General features: G+C 34.9%; 3 protein-coding genes across 13 annotated transcripts in view; 1 reads left to right on the forward strand and 2 right to left on the reverse strand.

Annotated features, from left to right (window-relative positions):
• Nucleotides 1-7,776, reverse strand: part of Shi (dynamin-1 shibire) — a 29,368-nt gene extending 21,592 nt beyond the window's left edge. For 3 of the 10 annotated variants that reach the window (XR_013080119.1, XM_076770872.1, XM_076770877.1), the window contains exons 1-10: nucleotides 7,208-7,772; nucleotides 6,479-6,552; nucleotides 5,862-6,011; nucleotides 5,582-5,785; nucleotides 5,246-5,438; nucleotides 4,655-4,864; nucleotides 3,868-4,067; nucleotides 3,523-3,668; nucleotides 3,288-3,445; nucleotides 404-430 (exon numbers count right to left, since the gene is read on the reverse strand). Coding sequence is in view for 9 of the 10 variants with exons in the window: in XM_076770872.1 (XP_076626987.1) it covers nucleotides 404-430; nucleotides 3,288-3,445; nucleotides 3,523-3,668; nucleotides 3,868-4,067; nucleotides 4,655-4,864; nucleotides 5,246-5,438; nucleotides 5,582-5,785; nucleotides 5,862-6,011; nucleotides 6,479-6,552; nucleotides 7,208-7,371 (1,526 nt within the window). In the remaining variant the exon portion in view is untranslated. Of the gene's footprint in view, nucleotides 1-403; nucleotides 431-3,287; nucleotides 3,446-3,522; nucleotides 3,669-3,867; nucleotides 4,068-4,654; nucleotides 4,865-5,245; nucleotides 5,439-5,581; nucleotides 5,786-5,861; nucleotides 6,012-6,478; nucleotides 6,553-7,207 lie in introns of all 10 variants that reach the window. The other 7 variants (XM_076770871.1, XM_076770878.1, XM_076770876.1 and 4 more) reach the window with 5 other exon arrangements.
• A 902-nt stretch (nucleotides 7,777-8,678) lies between these two features.
• Nucleotides 8,679-12,391, forward strand: Ppv (Protein phosphatase V). The gene is made up of 7 exons (XM_076770913.1): nucleotides 8,679-9,024; nucleotides 9,170-9,265; nucleotides 9,397-9,604; nucleotides 9,716-9,795; nucleotides 9,878-9,983; nucleotides 10,069-10,230; nucleotides 10,327-12,391. Exons 1-7 carry the CDS (start codon nucleotides 8,956-8,958, stop codon nucleotides 10,515-10,517), a joined length of 912 nt encoding a protein of 303 aa, XP_076627028.1. The 5' UTR covers nucleotides 8,679-8,955; the 3' UTR covers nucleotides 10,518-12,391.
• Nucleotides 12,392-13,987: 1,596 nt separating this feature from the next.
• Nucleotides 13,988-21,917, reverse strand: part of Hr4 (nuclear hormone receptor 4) — a 297,149-nt gene continuing 289,219 nt past the window's right edge. For both annotated transcript variants that reach the window (XM_076770861.1, XM_076770859.1), the window contains exon 11: nucleotides 13,988-21,870. In XM_076770861.1, coding sequence (XP_076626976.1) covers nucleotides 21,790-21,870 — 81 coding nt within the window. In that variant the 3' untranslated portion in view covers nucleotides 13,988-21,789. The remainder of the gene's footprint in view (nucleotides 21,871-21,917) is intronic.

Genomic DNA, 21,917 nt, shown 5'->3' on the forward strand with positions numbered 1-21,917 from the left:
TTAATTATAATTGACAGTGTTTATAAAATTATTAATTGCTGATATACACACGTATAAACACAATTTTCACAATTGCACTATGTGAAAGGACTATCATTAATAAAACGTTAAACAATGAAGAATAGATTTTGATTTATTTTTTAAGGAAATCAAAATTTACTAAAACAATACCGTCTTATATTTTTTTGCTGTATGGAATATAAAAATGAATTGGAAATCACTATGTTATGGATTATATTTTTCGGTATAAAAAAAAGAAGAAAAAAAAAGGATAAAAACCGAATGCTAGGGAAAGTAAAAATAAAAAGTAAGCATTAAAAAAAAAAAAATGAAGAGCGTGAAAATGGAAAAGGAAGAAAAATGTAGTGTAAATCTTTGTTCCAATGTACTTTATAATTCTTACCTTGCATTATGGCTACTGGCTGCCGCGCTGCCGATATAATTAAATTATTTCTTTAATTGTGAAGTATTAAGAATTAATGAATGGAAACAAATGTCAGGAGATGTGTATATGCTATGTTATTGAAGGAAAGACATACATATGTTAAATTTCTATAACATATAATTTTAATGAGGGCAGTATTAATAACGTACATACATCCCAAGAGTTAATCATATTCAAGACTAATTAGCCGACAATTAGGGATACCTATTAATATTAAGTATGTCTTGCCTTTAATGATATAAAAGGTTGTGTTACAGCAGAAGTTATAATACTATGATATTTTGATTCAATTATTCTTAATTGTACAATAACATAAGACATAATATACAAATGTTTTCTTAGGATTCGCGCGATATGTTTCAAGAAATGAAAAGTCAAGGTAATATATATTACTATAGAGATGAAATGAAAATTAAATTAAACCTACAAAAAATGTTCACAATATCTCATTTCCATATTACTTTTTGCATTTCATTTAATAATTTAAATTTTGAAAATAAATCATGTTTTAAATACGTAAAATAGAAAAATGAACAAAAATTATGTTCGTTATATAGAAATAAAGAATTAAGATATAGAAGTATACTTATTGCAAAGAGGAAACATGTGAGATACAATTTAATATGACTATGTATATATATATACATACATATATATATATAGATAGACAGATATGACACAAAGTGTCATACAAATATACACGAAGTAGATAGAACAGCAGTAAATTCTACTATTGATTAATGATACAAAAAACGTGTACCTTAGCCTTGTAGGACAAAATGGACTAACAATATTTGCTAGTTTTAAAGCTTGCTATGTGAACTGACTTTAGCAAAGCATGCACATTTGAAATACACCGTATGAACCCGAATACTAGCATCATATCAACACAATTAAGCGTGTAGTATTACAAGTGATTTGAATTATAATGATTTTTTTCTCATAATTACGTTTATCATTGTTTGATTCAGGAAAATACGGTATAATCACATATTATATATGGATATATATTTATTATAAACTCAAATATATATCAACGTATATAATACAATTTGCATTAAAAAAAAGAAAAAAATTTAGCAAGCAGACTAATGTTACTAACTGTATATGTAATGTAATCTGTGATTTTTTTTTTAAGTATTATTTTCTTTTTGATTTTAGGAAATCTAAAGTAAGATTTCTCAACAGAAACCATGTTTTAAATAAATATTGTGTTTATATTAGTAAAGCATATTATCATCATGTGAGCTATACTATGTGTTGAATTTACATTTGTCATGCAATATATAATTCATTGCTGCAAGTCAGAGAATTTCTTTCAGAGATTTTAACATCTTATAGAGTAATCGACCAGAAGTAGAACACCAAATTATCTCAAATGTTGTTAAAGACACAAAACAATATTGGAAAAAAGTTACATGGCTTTTTAAACAAAAGTCACTTTTACTCAGATTCATCGAAATCATCAATATTTTCTCAAATGGAAAATTAAATCGGATAGAATTGAAAGAACGTTTTCCTTTCCAATCTTCAAGAACGAAAAGTATTTTAATTAGGCCTGGAACACCAAACTCTGAAGTTCAGTAGTCCCCAGTCTATTTTCTCATATTCACATCTTTCATACAGAGTAACATTTGAGTTCCTACATCTACTAGGAAAAAATGTTCATTGTACCAACATTTGGGATGATACTATACAAAAATCAAGAATACCAATTTGTTGATGGAGGCTTCGTTAAAAAGTTATTAACGTTTAAAGTTCCGCTTGTATTGAATTTTTTTCTCGAAAATGCGCAAGATTTCGGGGATATGTCTATTCACCAAAAATGATTGTAATTTCCCCTGCAACCGAAAATAATTTTTCCAAAACGATTCGAAATTTTTTTTTTCCGTCGAAAAAATTCGTACCTTCTCGATTTTTTTTCTCGAAAGTGGATAGGATTTCGGAGGAATGTGTATTCACCAAAAATGATTGTAATTGACCCCCGCAGCCGAAAATAATTTTTCCAGAACGATTTGAAATTTTTGAATTTAATTGTTAATAACTTTTTAACGAAGCCTCCATCAACAAATTGGTATTCTTGATTTTCGTCTTATTTTGGCCTCTAGAATCCCCTATTAAAATTTTTCCCAGGGATGGCCGAACACCCTGTATATTACGAAAAATTTTTGGTTCGAATTTGGCGATTTCTTTACAATTAACTCAGAAACGAAGAGATTATAATTTTTTAAATTTTATAAAGCGTTTAATATTTATAAAAATGTTTGATTGTTAAAATAAAGTGATGTTCGATAAGTATTATGACGCATTTGTCCCGGTGAATTTAATCTACGATTATATACTCGAATTGATATTAACGACCGTCTGTTTGAATATTTATTGTAATTAATTAATTATATACTTTCTATGTGTACGCGTTCATTAAGCATTAATCGAGCTAAAGAATTAATAGTGAAGTGTAGCTATATGTACGTTCTGTTTCTGGTGGACTCCCTTGCATAATCATACAATTTTGTATTACTTTTGTCTCACATTAAAAAGATCCGTATAAACGTAACTAGCGATCAATACTCATAAGAAATTTTATTGTTAGATATCATAAAAAAATAGTACCATTACTTTGAATACTTTAAAGATCAAAGACACATTTTTCAAACAAGGTTCCCAACATTGGTGGATACGAATACATTAAAAACTATAGCTGCAGTCATGAATGTAAAAGAACAACATATAGCGCTAAATGTGCGATCTTTAAAAATAAAATTTGTCTATCATATTGTTTACTCTCTTGATTTTGCTGAGTAACTACAAAAACATATAATTTAACATATAAATAACTTACTTGGCGAAACCAATGAAATCTTCGTGATTTGTATTCATATAAGCCAGTTCACAATCGACCAAAAGTACCAACTGTTCCTTGCACATCTGTTCTCGTTGCCTAATGTGAGTGGTTATGATACGTTCCGTTTCTTCTCTCAATCTAGGATAACGCGACATCTGCGACAGAAAATGGACAACTCTATTAAATATACACATCGTTTAAAATTTCACGGATAAGAAATAAATTTACTTACCCTGTCCGTACAAATGCGTACAACGTTACTGAGTTCCTGCACAACTAAGTCTACACATTTTAGACTAGGTTCTTTGAGTCTATTGATTTGTTTCTTGACTATTGCCTCAAAGGCCATGTCGGGAGTAAACAGACCAACCCTGATACCTATGACATTACATAGATGTTAATAATATTTTTAAACTAAAACGGGTATCGATGTATTTTTATATACGCGTACGTAAACAAGTTTTGTTTATTAAATTTTCCGATCAATGATCTGGGTCAACTTCAGTATGATATTGTAAAATATACTAATACTTTATTTTAGTATAATAAAAGTGTAAAAATAGTAGCAGTAATTTACCATGAATATTCCTAATGGCGAAAGCAATTTCTCTTCTCAATTCTTTTTCATCAAATTCCATTTTAACTATTTCAAATGGGAAACGTTCGTGGAATAATCTGTTTATTTTAGCGCCTCCGCTGAGTTCATTTGTATTGATTTGCGCAGATCCAGAACCTTCTATAGTCCTTTCAAAATCTGACTGGAGCTGCTGTATCATCCTTAAAAATAGTTTTCTTTCAATCAATGTGTAGACAAGCATTCAATAATAATATTAATTATATGGGCAGAGAGTCACAACATTTAACATTATGGAATTATAAATTCAATTATAATTCACTCGTATGTTAGAACTCCCTTCGTTAGTGAAAACAATTGTTAATTTCCACTCTTTAGTAGATTAAATAAAAATATACAGTGCATTAAAAATGTCATGCAAATGATACACACATTGTTAAAAAACAATGAGAAAAATATAATACCTACATATACATTTGAATTGATCTGAAAAATAAGAAAATTCTCTAAAATGTCAAGACCCTCCACCCATAATGTGCTTTAAAAGAAAACTATAAAAGGTAAGTTTAGTTGGTAAAAATTATATTTATAAATACATTACAAAATGCGAGACATAAAATTTGTTATATGTATATGCATTCGCTATTTGTAATTTTTTCCGTCTATAAGTGTAAAGTTTTATTAAAATTATATTAAATTAAACAATCAAAATATTAAAGAAATATTAAAAAAATTATAATTATAATAAAATTCATCACATGTAATAAATTACATTCATAGAAATACTTACTGTAACATAGCTTTTGTTTTTATGGCGGGATCATCGGGTCTAAAATGTTTGTATTGGTCTACATCCTTTTCCAATGTAAGCAACTGTTTTTGTAATCTGTCTCTTAATGCTGGTAAAGTATCCCTAATATGATTCGTCAATTGTTGGTTCAAAACTCTTTGTAAATACGGCGTTCCTAATCTGTCAGCTAGGTGCCGATAAGATGGATGGCTAATTGCATAAAACAATGTCATATATATTTTGTTAAATCATTCAAAAGGAATCATTGAGACTTGACCCCTTCAGAATTGAAAGACGAAATCAAAGTCCGTTTTTTATGCCGGGTTCACATTGGAGAGAACAGTTCGTGAACAGTTCACGAACAGTTATAATCCATACACACTTCAAGCTCGCGAATAATCCCTTTGAGATCTATCTGAAGGGAGGTAGGGATAGTAACCGGTAAATTGTCTTGCACACAAAACTGGAGAGTAACATTGCTGAAACACCTTCGTCCAAAAATATATCTGCACGCTAAGTTTTACGCAATTTTGAGGGGGCAAGCCTCGACATTCCCTTGCAAGTTAACAATTCTTCATTAATGATTTATACCTTAGGAAGAATTTTCTTTCGGCGGCTAAAGCATTTTTTATATCTTTTCGACCTTCTATATCTTTCTGACTTCTGTTGACGACACCGATATAACCTCGCCTCAGAGGTAGCAATTTATTTTCCAAAATATCTCTTGCATCGGTACCATCATCCATAAGATCCAATTTTGTAATAACGCCAATAGTACGCACACCTTAAACAGTTTATAATGTAAAAATATCTGTATGTTGTTGTCTCTCGAGAATCCCGAAAATTTCGAGAACCCGACACGTCCCGACCATCGAGTTCACGCGCGCTTCTAGTTATGTTAAATTTTAAATACGATTAATGATATACCTTCAGGATCAACTTCTTTAGCAAGTTTGAGAGCATCGCTATTTGCTAAATCAGTGTTTGCTGGAGTTACTGCCAATATAAGACAATTTTCTCTTTTGATGAATTGGAAAATCATGGCTTTGATTTGAGCTTCTATATCAGCTGGTTGATCTCCAATTGGTACTTTTGTGAGACCAGGCAAGTCAATCAATGTTAAATTCAGAACTGCCAATAAAAAACATCAATTAAGTATTTATTTATTATATATATTTATACAAAGTACAGTAATAAATATATTTACCATTAGGTGAATATACTCTCAAATTGATGGGTATGTTGGAAATACCCTTATTACTGCCTGTTACCCTGTCTGTTTCTGCTTCAATTTCCTTCCTTACTTCATCAAAATCCATAAACTTTTTACCTTTACAGTGTAAAAACTCAGCAGTTTCTATAATCAAGAAATAAAACATAAAATAATTTGTGAAATTCTTTTTCAAAATGCATTTTCAAATAATATAACGCTGACTAAATATTTTTAATAGTTTACATTATACAATGAAACTAGCAACGGGTTCAATTTCCTACTTATCAGAAGTTCATTGTCGCAGGAAGCATGATAATTTGGTAGATAATGCTTAAGAAGGCTTTATCAACATTATACGATAAACATTGCTTTCACAAAACATACAAAATCAAGAAAGTTTTGTATCGGATTAATACTTTTTAAAATAAAATATCACATATTCATGTTAAAATATATAAAAAGGATTTTATATAGTTTGACCTAGTTACAAACCTAGTTACAATGAAAAGTTTTATTTCCAATAAAATAGATCATTGGAAGCAATTCTAACTCTGATTTACTTCATACTCATACTTCAAATTTTATTTATCTGTTTATCTGTGATGACTCACCAGTTGTACTATTAATCAATTGTAAGATAAGTGGTCTTCTGGTTACAATGCCTGATCCTCTAGGTAAGAAATCCCTGAAAAAAAAATTATCATTGTTTTCATAATTATTATAATTTGAAAATATTAAGAGGATTGTTTTGTAGAATATGTTTCATGAATATAACAATATTTACAAAATATAAATTTAAAAATCATAATTGTTATCATAAAATAGTGCATTACTTTTATTTTAGTTACGAGTTTAATAACTATTTTTCACGTTCGTCTCAATTACAGAAATTAATTTATTAACATCGCCACTAACGTAGAGTAAGTTCGGAAAGGCCATGTTAATAGAAACCAACACTGTGCCGCCTACACCGAGAACAATTAAACCAATAATCGTTGGAAAAGTACACTTCGGACAATTCTGCGAAAAGTTATCGCAGTAACGAGAAAGAATAACCGTTTGACAGGTCGCAGTGTAGGCGGCCTCGCATCATAAATATATAGTTGATTTTTATGTCACGATCGATAGGGATTAAAATAGTTAACCTAAAGGGGCATAGAAAAGGGGGATAGTAAAAATTAAAATAGCCAATGACGGATATTAAAACTATAACGTGGCGTAGTTCGCCACGCCTTTGGTGAAACGTCTGAGTAATTCTCCTAGCGATCGCGAATAATTCTGGGAACGTGTTAGAAGATGGGGAAAAAAGACATCGAATTAATAGGAGATGGGATACTTACTTCCCAACAAAGTTCTCGAGAACAGAACTTTTTCCTGCGCTCTGACCACCTACCACGGCGATTTGTGGCAGATCAAGTTGCATGTGCACCCCAAGTTGTGTGAATGCATCTTGCAGCTTGTTCACGATCGGGATTAACTGTTCCATACCCACGTTTCCTGCCATTTTGTTCGAGGCTGTTTGCTCACTAACCCAAGAACACGATCGTTTTCGGTTTCACGGCTGTGTCCTGTGGGCGACACCGAGCTGCCACCACTTCCACGCACAACCGTTGAGGGTAGCTGCCAGAAGCGATCCTATCCGTTTTCGTGAAACACGCACTACCAAAATGGCCGATTTCGCGAAGGCACACGTCGGTCTACATCGAATTTCACCGCATTTTTCCAAAAACCGCGACGGCGGATCACAAATGGAAGATGTCAGCCGCTGGCCTACTGCGAGAAAGTCACACCATAAACCTCCGCGACCACTGCGTTCACATAAATGAGATCCAGCGTACGGACCAAGGCACGTAACGTTTCAATCGATAATCGAAGCGTGCGCATAGGTGCCTTCATTGTGACCCACTTTTCGTCGCGAGATAAAATCCATATCGTCCTCCTGCTGCTGACCTTTTTCCACTTCCCACTGTAATTTGCTATCAAAGGAAGCTGGAACTGTACCTTTTGTCGTTTCTCGATCCTGTCTCGATTAACTTCTTCTTGAGTGTTCTCATTGATTTTGAACATTACGCGGCAAATATTTTTACTGGCGCGGAACATTTGTAATCATTATGAAAGTAGGCGGTGACCAATGAGAATACTACTTTCTGGTTATTACATTTGTAAAAACGATTGCCCCATTGGTTCATACTCGATCGTACACGTTTATCAGAAGGAACGAACTTTTATAACATACCTAATTAGTATACGATTTTCTATTTCGTTATGTATTACCTATCTTATCGTAGTAATCTATCGAAGTAGGTAATACCAGTTAACGTAATTGGTCTTAGCTATGATGTATTCTTATTTCATAAGTAGGTGAAATACAAACATAAACTGCGTATACGTTGTCGAAAACATGAAATTATTTTTGTGAATGTATATTTGTCTGAACTATATATTTCATAAGAAACTATCCCACATTTGCTAATCAATACGACAAATGTGTAATATATACTTCTAGAATATTTAATTGGAATGCTAGCAATTTTAAACGCAACTGAGTGTGCGTAGTGTAACCGTCAAATATCTGTTTATACAAACTTTTTTTTTAAGTGCATACATAAAGATAAAATAAAAATTACTAGGATTCGGACAGTATTATTGGTCAATGTGTTTTGAACGCGTAAAAGTAATATTTTGCTTTCAAGTAGAAAAATGGCAATTGTAATGCATCTGTTTGTAAAAATATGGTGAAAAATTCTCCAAATTCCTTTATTATAAAATTTTCATTTATGTTATCACCGTATAGAATAAAAGCTGGGAGCCAATAAGATGAAAGGGTTATAGAGAATCGAAGTTGGTCGTTTATATTCTACTCTATAGTGGGTTGTGTTTGCGCCTTACATGATGAGAAAGATAATTCGTGCATCTCCGTTAAGTAATATGTTTTAAATCTTGTGCCTAAGATGAATAAAAATCGTAAGATCGATTTAAACTGATTCGACAGAATAATTGTTAAAAATATAAATCAACTATAAATTCAGTACACATATATGTAGTGATTGAGGGCGCGATCAGTATTTTCTTGCAATACGAGTCCAAAATGTCAGACATCGATAAATGGATAGAGATTGCAAAAGAGTGCAAGTACCTTCCTGAAAATGATCTTAAGGTAAATAATGTATATGCGATACATTATATGTTATCGTATCAATTATAATATATTCGATTGACACGTGTGATAAGATGTTAAACGTACATTTGTAGGTTACTTATACTCCTGTATTTCTTTTAATAATTAAGTTAATTTTGTTTAGAAACTTTGTGACATAGTATGTGACTTATTACTAGAAGAATCAAATATTCAACCAGTGTCCACTCCAGTAACCGTATGCGGAGATATTCACGGCCAGGTAAACTTCATATTTCTGTCCTAACCTCAACGTCGTATCGATATCTCTAACAGATAACGATATCTATTTCGATAGTATGAAACATTTTTATATAAATCGATTAATGCTTAATGTCATTCACTATGTTTCAGTTTTATGATCTAGAAGAATTATTTCGTAATGGAGGCAATGTGCCTGATACAAATTATATATTCATGGGTGATTTTGTAGATAGAGGGTATTACAGTTTAGAAACATTTACCCGCCTACTTACACTTAAAGCTAAATGGTCTGATAGAATAACATTGCTTCGAGGAAACCACGAATCCAGACAAATTACTCATGTTTATGGTTTTTATGGTTGGTATATTATATTTTTCTTACGGTTAATAAGTTAACGTATCTTAACGAACATTTCATATTTATTATTTTTGCATGCATAATAATTGTTTGTTATTTTTTCCCATGCAGATGAATGTCAAAACAAATATGGCAATGCTAATGCATGGAAGTACTGCTGTAGGGTATTTGACTTGCTCACAGTTGCTGCCGTTAGTATTCATAAATAATAAATGAATTTGACATATACATATATGCATGTATGTATTGTATAAATATAATTTTTTTTTTTAGTTAATCGATGAACAAGTACTTTGTGTACATGGTGGACTATCTCCACTTATTAGAACACTAGATCAAATTAGAACGATTGAAAGAAATCAAGAAATCCCACATAAAGGTACTATGATTGTTATTATCATAGATTGTTACACATGTTATGGTTTACCTATACCGGTGTATTTTATTTTTCATTTCACTTTCAGGTGCTTTTTGTGATTTGGTCTGGTCAGATCCAGAAGACGTCGAAACATGGACTGTTAGTCCGCGCGGGGCTGGTTGGTTATTCGGAAGTAACGTAACATGTACATTCATGGAAGTCAACGACCTTAAACTTATTTGTAGAGCTCATCAATTGGTTCACGAAGGTATATACCCTTTGTACATTATTTAGAAATTATTTGAATAATGTCTAACTTTACGGAAGAATAGATAAATAATTCTCATTTCCGTTTTATTTACAGGTTATAGATACATGTTTGATGATAAACTTGTAACAGTGTGGTCGGCTCCGAATTATTGTTATCGTTGCGGTAACGTAGCTAGTATTTTACAGTTCACAACTGTTGATCAAAGAAGCCCAGTGCTATTCCAAGCAGTGCCTGATTCTGAAAGAGTAATTCCACCTTTAACCACCACACCATATTTTTTGTGATCTAACTTAGTGGTCTATTTGTTTGGATGCAGAAAGGTGGTATCTGCGTTTAAGCTTTACGGAATTACATGACTGTTTCTTCATGTTAATGGACACAGGCTGGTACTATGACGGAGCATAAAATTTACAGAAGTATATCAGAGGATGATTAATTATCCGGAATTTTAGTTGAAAAAAATTTTTTTATGTTTTTATGAAAAAATGTATCACTTAGAAATCAGAATTATCGTGTGATTATCTGTTCAGGGAAAATGTTCTTACACATTTTTTAGGAAATATACCCATTTTTGTATGTTGGAGAATTAACTTTTATACATAGTGCGCCTGCCATTGCATCAGCCTGATTTCTCTAGTTTGAAAACTGTTTTACATTGAGACAAATGTAAACACTCTGTGGTCTAGACGCTTTTGCTGTCTATCGTGTACATTCTGCAGAGCATTCGTATCTCAGAGCAGTATTGTGAATGTATTGTTCTAAAGGCCGAAAGCTTTTAAGCAAGTTACGGAACGTAAACAACAAGTGCGGTTCATTAGTGTACGAATGAATATAAATGAAAACCATTTAAACATTTTGGCAAGTGCGAGTCTCTGAGCACAGTGAATGCTTAATTGATATTACGATCGTTGCGCGTAGAATTCAGGTTTATTAAAGCGTAAGCATATACAGAATGCGCCCGAATAACATGTATAAGTGAACGGGAAGTGATTCCTTATGAAAAAATAAGAAAAAATATAAATAACAATATTTTTTCGTTTTCGTCTTAATTTACGAAATTATAAATACACACTTACGGCTAAGATACGACTCACCTAGCGATGCATAATGTCTACCATATTTGTAAATAATGTTTACACGATATTTACAAGTTACTCCATTCCAGAAAGAAGAAAGAAAAATACATTTTATTAACTATTTCGTTTGTTATTAATTACAAAATTGTTAAAACTGATTGCCTTGCTCCCTTATGATTAATAATTTTTCTTCGATTTGACTCCACAAATAAAAATCAAGAATTGTAAGGTTCGACGATCTTAATCCAACATTGATCACTTTCATTCAACAAATTTTTTACACCTCGGTCGAAGTATGGCAGAGCGTGATCATGTTTGAAAATTATTCGTCGTCGAATATTATACGACTCGTCATCTAATAACGTTGACAATTCTTCGCGTAAATAATGTAAATAAGGGTTCTCCTGTTGAAGTATTCTAGTCAAGATATTAACGCTGAATCTTGAAAATGTATTTCGTGCGTTGCATGTGGATTTCTACTTGTCCATAAGTGCGTATTATGAATATTAAAATCACCATCTCTAATGAATTGTGCTTTGTCCGTCCACAAAATGTACGGCATAATTTCTGGGTTACTATCGTGTTGAATCATCAAATGAGAAAAAGCCACTTGTGGTATGACTTGGTCGTAAGCGTGTACAAACGGAGTAAATTAAATTTGTTTACCTGGAAAACTATGCCGGAAACAAAAAGTATTTTATATTTTATCATCTTTATTTTCATAAGGGATCACCCCCCGTCCGCTTGTGCATGTTATTCGAACGAACTCTGTATATTACTGTTAAGGTCTTCCTGAGTACGTAATTAATCTGTTTCTGGTTTAGATACTGTGTGTGCTGCGTGCAATTCTTTTTATACTAGATGTGCAATCAGTGTTCTTAGCAGCATAAATTCGGCCATTTTGCCGAGGTACAAATAGTATGTAGCAGTAGCCAAAGTTTTCCTGCCTAGGTAAGAGAATTCAGTAGAACAATTGTATTATATAATAGAATTTTTTTGTTATTATTTTACGCGCATGACAATTGTATATTTGATTCCCGTCTTCGTTCTTATCATAAGCATAATATCGTCGCTTAACAAAACGTTTTAAAACTATTCAAATTTCTTTCAGAGTAATCGGCCTTTTTCAGCCACGTTTCGCATTTGCGTGTACAGAGCAATAGGTTGAATATTATTATATATTCTGGGAAACTATGTACGGTTTCCGCATTATATGCCAAATTGCTGTTGTACTGAATAATTGTAATAACTAGATTGTCATAAGTTCATTAATGTAGGGAGCAATTTTTAAGAACCGAGACCTTTAGCAACGTGCCTCTAAATTAATAAGCGTTTGTGTAATATAATGATACGATATTGATACATAATTAATGGGAACGCATTGGCCATTGCGTATCGTAAGCCTGAATTCTGACCATCGATTTGTTAGCTCATGATATTCCTAACCGATCACAGACCCGACAAACATGGCATTCGCATTGGCATTGGCATTGGCACTGGCACTGGCTGTCAAGTTGAAACTACTCTATTTTGAATTTTGTGATATAGTTCAAGCGAGGCATGTGAAAATTGCGTCGACGTTTGTAACGATTTTCCATGTCGAGATCGTTTTAAAGATGTTTTGAAGACTTGTTATTTCAAGAAGTATAGCCAACTTTTGAACAGTGCCTTCAGAACTATAACACGACGGTCTATTAGAAGTAAATACTTTCTACTGACGGATAATCATAGACGAACTAGGACGGAAACATATAAATAACAGAGAGCTTAAACAAGGGGGCGTGTATAAGGAATTTTCTTCACTTTTTTATATTCCAGGAAATATCACTAATCAATCCCTTTTATCAGGTCTCGATATTATTATCGCGTAAGATATTTCGGCATCCAATTCGATTGCTTTACATGAATCCTTTTTACATTTTACAATATTATCGATACAAAAGAAGAAAAAAAATGACAAAAAAAAAAGATACGATTTATATATATACACATATAATATCCAGATTGTTACGATATGCAATTACACAATTTGACATTAATCACTGCTTTTATATTTACTTTATCAATATTGTATTAGATAGATCATTACACGATGCAAGACACGGAGTTTACGTTACAAACTCGACTTGTTGGTTTTGCAGCCTCTATACCGCAAAATGAAAGGCGATGCGTGAGAATGCCTGCGTAGTACAGACATCCTAGAAATCGTAAAAAAAGTATTAGCTTCTGTGTCTACTTAGGTATTCGCAGGAATCACCTTTTTAAATGCCTCTGTCTGTGATCGCTTTAATCTTATCGAAGTGTCCAAGCGCTTGCAAACGATTTAGATTGCGGTGTAAGCTCGTGGAAAATAAAGACAAATGACGTTAAACGATGAGACTAGTTTAGCTTAATCTACTGTGCAGGAGCTTGAACACTGCGCATAATTCTTAAAGATCTCACAGGTAGACAAACACTTTAACGAACATGTACCTTGAAAGTATAGACTTTGTTATGTTAATGTAGTGAAACGTCTGTAATAAAAATACGCAAAAATTGCAACTGTCATTATCAATAATATAATCCCGGCGTTATTATTGTGATAAATAAAGTACAATATACGTATACGTATATGAAGCGGTATTAATGGAAACAAGAAACACGTTTATGTAGGTATGGGTGTGGAATAATAAAGATTTCATAAAATCTGCTCATCTTTAATTAGTTTATTTACTTGTAATAATATTATTTTCATCGTATATATAATAATTCTATTTACTCCTTACTATTTATATATAATAATATAGTGTATTTATGTTCACTATGTATAATATATTATCTACATTTATAATCCCTATGAAAGGCATCTCCAAACAGACTTCAGATTTACTTTTTTTTTTTTAAAATATTTTATTTATTCATAAAAATACAGGGGGTTTACGCGCCACCTGTGAAATCTAGCCTGTTTTGCCCGGAACCGATAGCCTCCGATTAATGGTCGGATGAATAACATTATATACCTTACGATTCTTAATTCTTGCAACAACAACGAATTTATTGTTCCTCAACATTGTCTATGTACACGTCTTCATGCAAGCTAATCTGAAGATTTTACGTTCAGCTAAAGGTCTGTAGCGCGCCCGTTGTTCCGTTTCTCGTTGTATCGCATTTAATGCGTAATTATATTACTAACATCGTTCTCGCCACTGGGTAAAACGATTTAAGATAAAAAAAAAAAAAAAAAAAAACCAAACAAAATCAAACGATTTCGAGAGCTTCGATACAAAGAATGAAATGCAGCGAAAATGCAACGGATAAGCTCGATGAACGTCTACGAAATCGTTTTAGTAACGACGAGAAATAAATTAAAACTAGAACATAAATTTTTACAATAAACATATATATTCTCTTCTCCGCCGACTAGAGTATTTGGTTCAAGACACGTATCGATAAAGTAAAGGAAAAAAAATATATACGCAGCTTTCCCAGTCTGTATACTGCTCTTTCTTTCAATGATTCGATCAATGTCATTTAAATAAAAACGCTACATTAAAATAATTATATAAAATCATTGCTTCCTCGTTTCTGCTGAAAGTAAAAATTGCGATAAAATTGCATAATTTGCACGTATGTAAAACTTCGTAGTAAAAGTATCTAAGTACAACCTCGTTAAATGATTCTTCAGGGCAGAAAAAAAAACAAAGAAACAAAATTATAGAAAGAAAGAAAAAAATGTTATAAAACGTATAAAATATTACGAAATGCGCGAATCGAGTTCGAACGATTCCCAGTGGAATAATAATGACTCTACGCAAACGCTTCCTTGCTATGTGTTCGAAATCGCGGAAAATCTCAATGAATATCGAGCGCAGAAATTGTATAGATCGCTCGGTGAAGCTCAAATTTCGCGCGCGATCGTGACCGCCAACGAGAAATCGTATTTCGCGCGTAAAACTTCGATTAAAAAACTGTCGATGAATGCAGCATCCGGTTCCCGGCAGAGCGGCGATTCACACGGCGCCCAAATCTCAGTTATAAAAGGAATAGTCGAAGGTAAACGAGACGATAAAAATGTACTTCCTAAACGTAGGTAGAAATTGGTAACTTTGACTCACTCATTGAAAAAGTATTTTTTTTTTCTTGCCAATCCGGCATTCGTGCTTCCTTTTCAGCCCGTCGTTTTTGGGTTAACGTTTGCATCTCGCGCATCTTTCGCTATACCGTGACAAGCAACGCACTTCAGTGTTCACCGACTATTGGCTGGGACTACTTGAATCGTTTCATATTCGAATACGTTAGTGGCATCTGAACGCTACGAATTAATTTCGAGCAAGTAAGTATTCAAACATCATTATTCGAATATCACCATTTAAATATTACTTATCGAATCTCATTATTCAAACGCTACTTTTCGAATGCCATTGTTCAAACGAGTTCATATATTTTCGTTATTTATGCATGATGTATTTAAATATAACATCTTGTTATCAGATAATTCGAATCACGCAGACGGACGAGACGTTGCGGTGAGTGAAATCAATGATTCTTAAAAAGTAATCGATATATAAATACAGTGGTATATGTATAAAAGTATACAAATACACAATGTCGAGTATGATTGTTCGAAACTGTTTAGAGCCAATATAATTCGAATAATTAGTTTTCTTTATCAAAATACAAGTGTCGAATAATAACTTAACCCTCTATAAACCGAATCATTTTGATTTCTGGAAAAAATGATATAAGATGATATTGATAAACATCGATAATAAGATATAAATTCAGTTAAGAATTTTAATAAAAGTAACCTTTAAACTGTATCCACCCTAGCGTGAGAAATTGTAACTAATGTGTACTACTCATGGGGTTATAGAGAGTTAAACGAGAATCAAAGTTAAATATTAAAATGAAAAATATTCAAACAGTTAATCATTCAACCGACATTTAAATACTTAAGTGTTCGAATTATATTCGTCGAATATTTGAATCACCGAAGTGTTCAAACATTCGAATACAGTAAAATTCGACAAGAAGTCCCAGCTGTTAGATGGCGATTGCACGAAATCTCGGGAGGAGATTTCGTCGTTTTGACAAGAAATAAAACCATCGTACAAAAGGGAAATATAATTAAACGTCCCATTAACGCTTAACGGTTTCGATACCCTGATTCACCGTTCCAATATTCGCAAACAAAATTCTATCGAATGGTTCGTCCATTGCCTCGTATAAATCTTTTTGTATCGTCTGACGCTTTCTAATAATCGAAATCGAAAAACGATCGAGTGAAACAATACATATCCCTGTCATCCCTTTGCAAAAGCTCGAGTAATGCGTTTATGTATAAAATTTCGCTCGCTCCCGATCGTTCTCTTTGCGCGCCGCTAGCGACACTGCGGCGCCGCTTGACACTATATAAGAGCAGGTATAACACGGAATTATACAAAGAGACAGGACTAGTACTTTCAACATAGTTATTATTAAACCTTTCGTACAATATGTACAAAGTTAAACCCACAAACGAGAGGCATGTGTTTATTTTTTTAAATTTCTTATTTTTTTTTTTTCTTTATTTACTTTTGCTCAATAGACTCTCACTCGCACTTAAATATTAAAGGTTGGGCATGATATACTCGCGGTAGTATAATGCCCTAAGTCTTGCTGATCCAACGCGTAGCTCTCCCGTAAGCAGCTGCTGTACTCCCAGACATCGATGCACATTTCATTTTATACAATATACATATTTATATTTATATTTATATATACTTATATATATAATGTAATATAAAGACAGTCCAACTCGGTGCTTGTTTTTATTTCGTATTTTTTCTGTTTACTCCTTCAACGCGGTGTTCTTTGTTTCCTTCGTTCTTTCGCGACCGACGACACTGCCACTCGTATGTACAACACTAACAATAAATAGGACGCGACGAGAAAAAAGTTCTTCGCGGGAAGTACATAATGTTTACGAGCTAACGAGAATAAAAAGAAAGAGGGGAGAGAGGGCGGTGGGGGGGTCAAATTAATCGTGGATGCTGGGTCGTGGCGAGGTTTCGGAGATTAGTGGCGAGAGGAGGGAGGGGGCAATAGAATATTTACGAAGATAGAGGACAGAAGGAAGAGAGCAAAAAGGAACGAACGTATCGCCAACCAATATCATACGTTGCTTTCCCCTCTGTATTGCACTTACACGAACGGTAACTTCGAAAAGTAAATTTCTTTTTTTCGCGAATCACGAGAAATCATGACGGTAACGCAAAAAGGAAGAAGTGTTTTACGTTCAGGGAAACGCGTTGGCCAATGGTCACGGATCTCTTTAACTAATTCAGCGAGGTTTTCCTTTATCGTTTTCGCACGGCGTGGGAGTGGGTTTGGGGTAGGAGGGGAAACGCGACCTCATCGACCGTCACAATTGAACACAGAGACAAGTGTACGATGATGTCCGGAGAATACAGGAACCGTTACACCCAGTTCCTTAACCTCAAATAATATACATGTTTACCGTATGAAGTATCCCATCGTCAGTTAAGTCTTATAGTATGGACAAGTATCCCTAGGCTAGTAGGCCCAAGGTCTGTGAATAGTTCGTGTTGATTCTTCGTACGTGCCAGCGTCACCACGAGCCACGGCGAAAAATGCACAGTCGCGCGTCTCGATGAGAAAAGGCAACGGTTGCGTCAAGCGTGAGACGAGTCCCCCGCGGAGAATCGTTCCGGCGGGACGGTTTGAGCAGAAATTCGGTTGGTGACTGTCGCGCGGGGCCCTGAATCGTGAACGGGCCCGCGTACGACGCTCGAAATAGAAGTAAATAAATGCAAAACGACCGAAGACGCCCGGGGATGAATGCTTATCGTACGGAGAAACAAAGATCAGATCCAGAACGAACTAACCTCTCTTTCTGCCTACACGATCGCACGGAGAAAGAAAGATTAGACCTGGCGGGAAACACGAGTCGCGCAGGGCCAGACGTTTCAGTCGGTAAAGTCCAAATCCTACTTACTCCACCAAACAACCCTTGACCCGAACCTGATTTTTGTTTCTTCTTACCTCGTGGTAAAAAGGGATTGTTTTTTTCGCCGTGCTCGTGATCGCGCGCGCACAGGTGATTTAGCGCGTATTTACGATAACTTCTATGGAGGCAAGATGAAACAATCACGTTGCGATAGAACGTGCGCCGATTAATTATTACATGCGTATACAAGGAGCATTGCTTTCCAAGGACACGAACGACGTTTCGACTGGCGTCAGCCACTGGTTTTGCTTCCTTTCCTTCTCTAGCTTTTCACCCCATTTTGTAATTCGCGTATTCTTAAATAATTGAGCCAATCCGAAGAGCCTGGGTATTTCTGGGCCCCGAGGAAACCGAATATCACACGTGTCGATGACACACAGCACATATACGCGTACACAGGCTCGCGAAAGTATATGAATCCAACGTTCAATAATTCGAACAACCAAGTTTCATTGTGATTTTTTAAACATTTTTATCGCAGTAAGCGTTATGTTTTAACAATGTTCACGATACGTTTCTTGGAAATGTAGAATTGTAAAAAAATTGCGGCCAAAGATAATGGAAACATATACGGGATAATGAAAGTAGATCATATAGTGAGATGTGAAAACAGTAATAATTATTGGCTTAATAAAAATATTTTGAAAATCACAAGGCATCTTGGTCCTTTCAAGATTGAATCGTCAGGTTCACGCGTCCTCGTGTGTACGCGTACCTACATTAGCTACAGTGGGAAAAGTCTTGCACGTCTAAGAGAAAAATTCGTCGAATGTACGCTCCCCCGCGAAATAGAAATACCGAGCCTCTCGTTGTCCGTGCTTTCCGTTCGTTATACACGTTTTTCCATTCATCATTCTTTTTTTCCGTTCTAATACTATGAAAATTATCGCAGTCGTTTCAGCGAGGAATCATAAAAGAAAAACAGAACAGAATTTTTTAGTTTCCGTCTAACGATATTTCGAACCGATCCGATCCACGTATCGGCGTCGACGGAGCCGCCGAATTTATTAGAACCATTTGTAAAAGTACTCTGCGATTGAAAAATGCGTCGAGCGTCGAAAAATCATCGTTTAAAAATCCATTAAAAAATTTTTGTCGCAAAACATTCGCACAGTCGCCAAGTAAACGTTATCAAAAAGTCACCGAACGTCCACGAAAGCATTCCCTCGCAAGAAACATTCGAAGCAGTGTCCCGAGAGTCCGCGCGATCGTGTATAGACGGGAGCATGATCTATCCTGGTTCAGTGACGAAAGAAATTTATCATTACTGTCTCGCTGTTCGCGTTCCTTTTGCTCGAATACTTAAAAAAGCTAACCCGAATTCGACGAAATCTCACCCAAGCCCATCCGCGAGAAATCCAACGATCCCCGATTCGTTCGCGCGAAGCGAGACAGTCCAATGACGTCGCGAAGATGGAGCGCTCCAGCCAATAGGGCCCCGCGGTAAAGGTCCTGCCCACTCGAACCGATCTCCCGCGCTCCCGTCTCTACATACGCGCGTATCTCTGCTCTCGTAAGCTCTAGAAACGAGTCACGCGAACCGAGACGTGGATCTGACCGCTCGAAGGACAATAAAAGAGCAGCCGCGAACGAGGGCATCTTCGATCGGTGAATGAATCACGCGTAAAATGTAAATTAACGAAACGATGAATGTATATATTATACACGTAATATATGTATATATATATATGTATATATATCGTATAGTCTTCTGTGTTGCGCGCTTGGACCATGATTCGGAGCGTTGAATAACGACAAGGACGACGATAACAACGAGTACGATAACGAATCCGAGGTTCTTGATGATCGGTGTGTGTGCCTCTGTGTGTGTGTGTGTGTGTGTGTGTTTGCGTGTGCTGAATCCTGAACATTCCATACGAACGGTGAGCTTCATTTTCTTTTCGTACGAGGGTGGATACCGTTAACGCGTAACGTTGGTCCTTGCGTTTCTTTTCCGTTTCTGTTTTCGGCGTGTCGCGCGAACGTCATTGTTTCCCTCTTCCAAAAAAAAAAACAGAAAAAAAAGAAAAAAAAAGAAGAAGGTTTCTGTCAGAGTCCCCGTAACGACGTTTCCAATTGATATTCGAGCGGGTAGACGGCCAGTGGTTCTCCGTGTCTTCTCTTACTTAGAATGGTAACTGAAATATATCACACTTACGCTTCCAGTGCGTGATAACGACGATCGTTAGTCAGGGTTGGAATCACGTGGATACATCGACGAGAGAGGGGGGTCAAGTATGCAGGCATTTGGAGAATTATATTAGTCGAGGTGGTTTGTGTGTATGCGTTGCCCAGTTGTCCTCTGGACAGAGTTACGTTCAATGCGATTATTAAAGGTTTTCGTATGTATATACTCGATGCGTAGAGATACGCAGAGGCGCCTGCAGGGGTGGCGGTCGATGTTCACCGATCGATCGTTTTACGTTTTGTGCCATTGCTCGTGACCCGTCGTCGATCATCATTATCATCATCATCATCATTATCATCGTTATGATCACCATTATCGTATCAACATCGGTCGACTGATCTTTCGGTCGTTTTGGTAGTCTGCTATTTAGTTGATAGTGGTGGAGAATAGTGGTAATAGTAGCAGTAGTAGTAGTAGTAGTAGCAGCAGAAGTAGTAGTAGTAGTAATAGTAGTAGTAGTAGTAGTAGTAGGTGGTAGTAGATGGCCTACAGTGAGCGTACGTAACGAGAGTCTTATTATCGATCGGATTATGCAACGTGAACACACAATGACGTAGTTGCGCGGTACTGCGTACAGAAATATATTATTATAGTCTTTTAGTTTCGATAAAAAAGTTCAGTTCCCTCCTCGATTGATTTTCTCATTTCGAGGTGGCGCGCTTTCTCTCTATATTATTTCTCGCTCTCCCTCTCTTTCGCTCTCGCTCTCTCGAACTTTTATATTTTTTCATTAATTTTTTCTTCTTTTTATTATTTAAAGCATTCTCTCCACGTTCGTTTTCTCTCTTTCTCTCTCTCCCTCTCTTTCTCTCCCTTTCTTTCTTTCCCCTTTCTCTATATTTTCTCTTTTTCTCTATCACTATATCCGGTAGTTGCTCCTGTTCTCTTAGCATCTTTCGTTTCGTTCTCGTCTGTTTTCTTTTTTCTCGTTTTTTGTTTTCTCTATCACGCTTCTCAACGGTTCTCCGTTCCCTTCTCTACCCCTCTTCGTTTGTACAACGCAACGAACACACAGATTTATATTATTTATATGTGTATATATATATATATAAATACATATATACTTTGATATAATTATCATACATACGCAAACAAAGCCTTTCCCCATTTTTATTTTCGGAGCATCGGACTTACCCATCTCGTTTGCATTCGTTCGTTTATTCGGTTCTATTATTTCCGTTGTTGTATGTATATTTATGTATATATATATAAATATATATATATGTATATATTTATATATTTATATGTATAGTATGTATATAGGTATTCAGCTTCGTTTATCGTCAGTTGGTTTTTTTTATTTACTATCTTTGAATTGCTGAGTTCAATAGGAAAGGAACGTAGAACATTTTACTCTCGAGTAGAAGAGCTGCCGCTGATTGTACCTGGAATTCAGGAAGAAAACAGGATCGACTTAGGTCGTACGTTTCTC

This window comes from Colletes latitarsis, chromosome 8 (genome assembly GCF_051014445.1).
Source record: "Colletes latitarsis isolate SP2378_abdomen chromosome 8, iyColLati1, whole genome shotgun sequence".
In the NCBI taxonomy this organism is placed as follows: Eukaryota; Metazoa; Arthropoda; class Insecta; order Hymenoptera; family Colletidae; genus Colletes; species Colletes latitarsis.

Excerpts from the sequence above, each read along its gene's own strand:
- Ppv (XM_076770913.1), top strand. The coding sequence starts at position 8,956 with ATGTCAGACATCGATAAATGGATAGAGATTGCAAAAGAGTGCAAGTAC. Across the intron at positions 9,796-9,877 it reads ACTTGCTCACAGTTGCTGCC|TTAATCGATGAACAAGTACT; the intron begins GTTAGTATTCAT and ends TTTTTTTTTTAG. Across the intron at positions 9,984-10,068 it reads TCAAGAAATCCCACATAAAG|GTGCTTTTTGTGATTTGGTC; the intron begins GTACTATGATTG and ends TTTCACTTTCAG.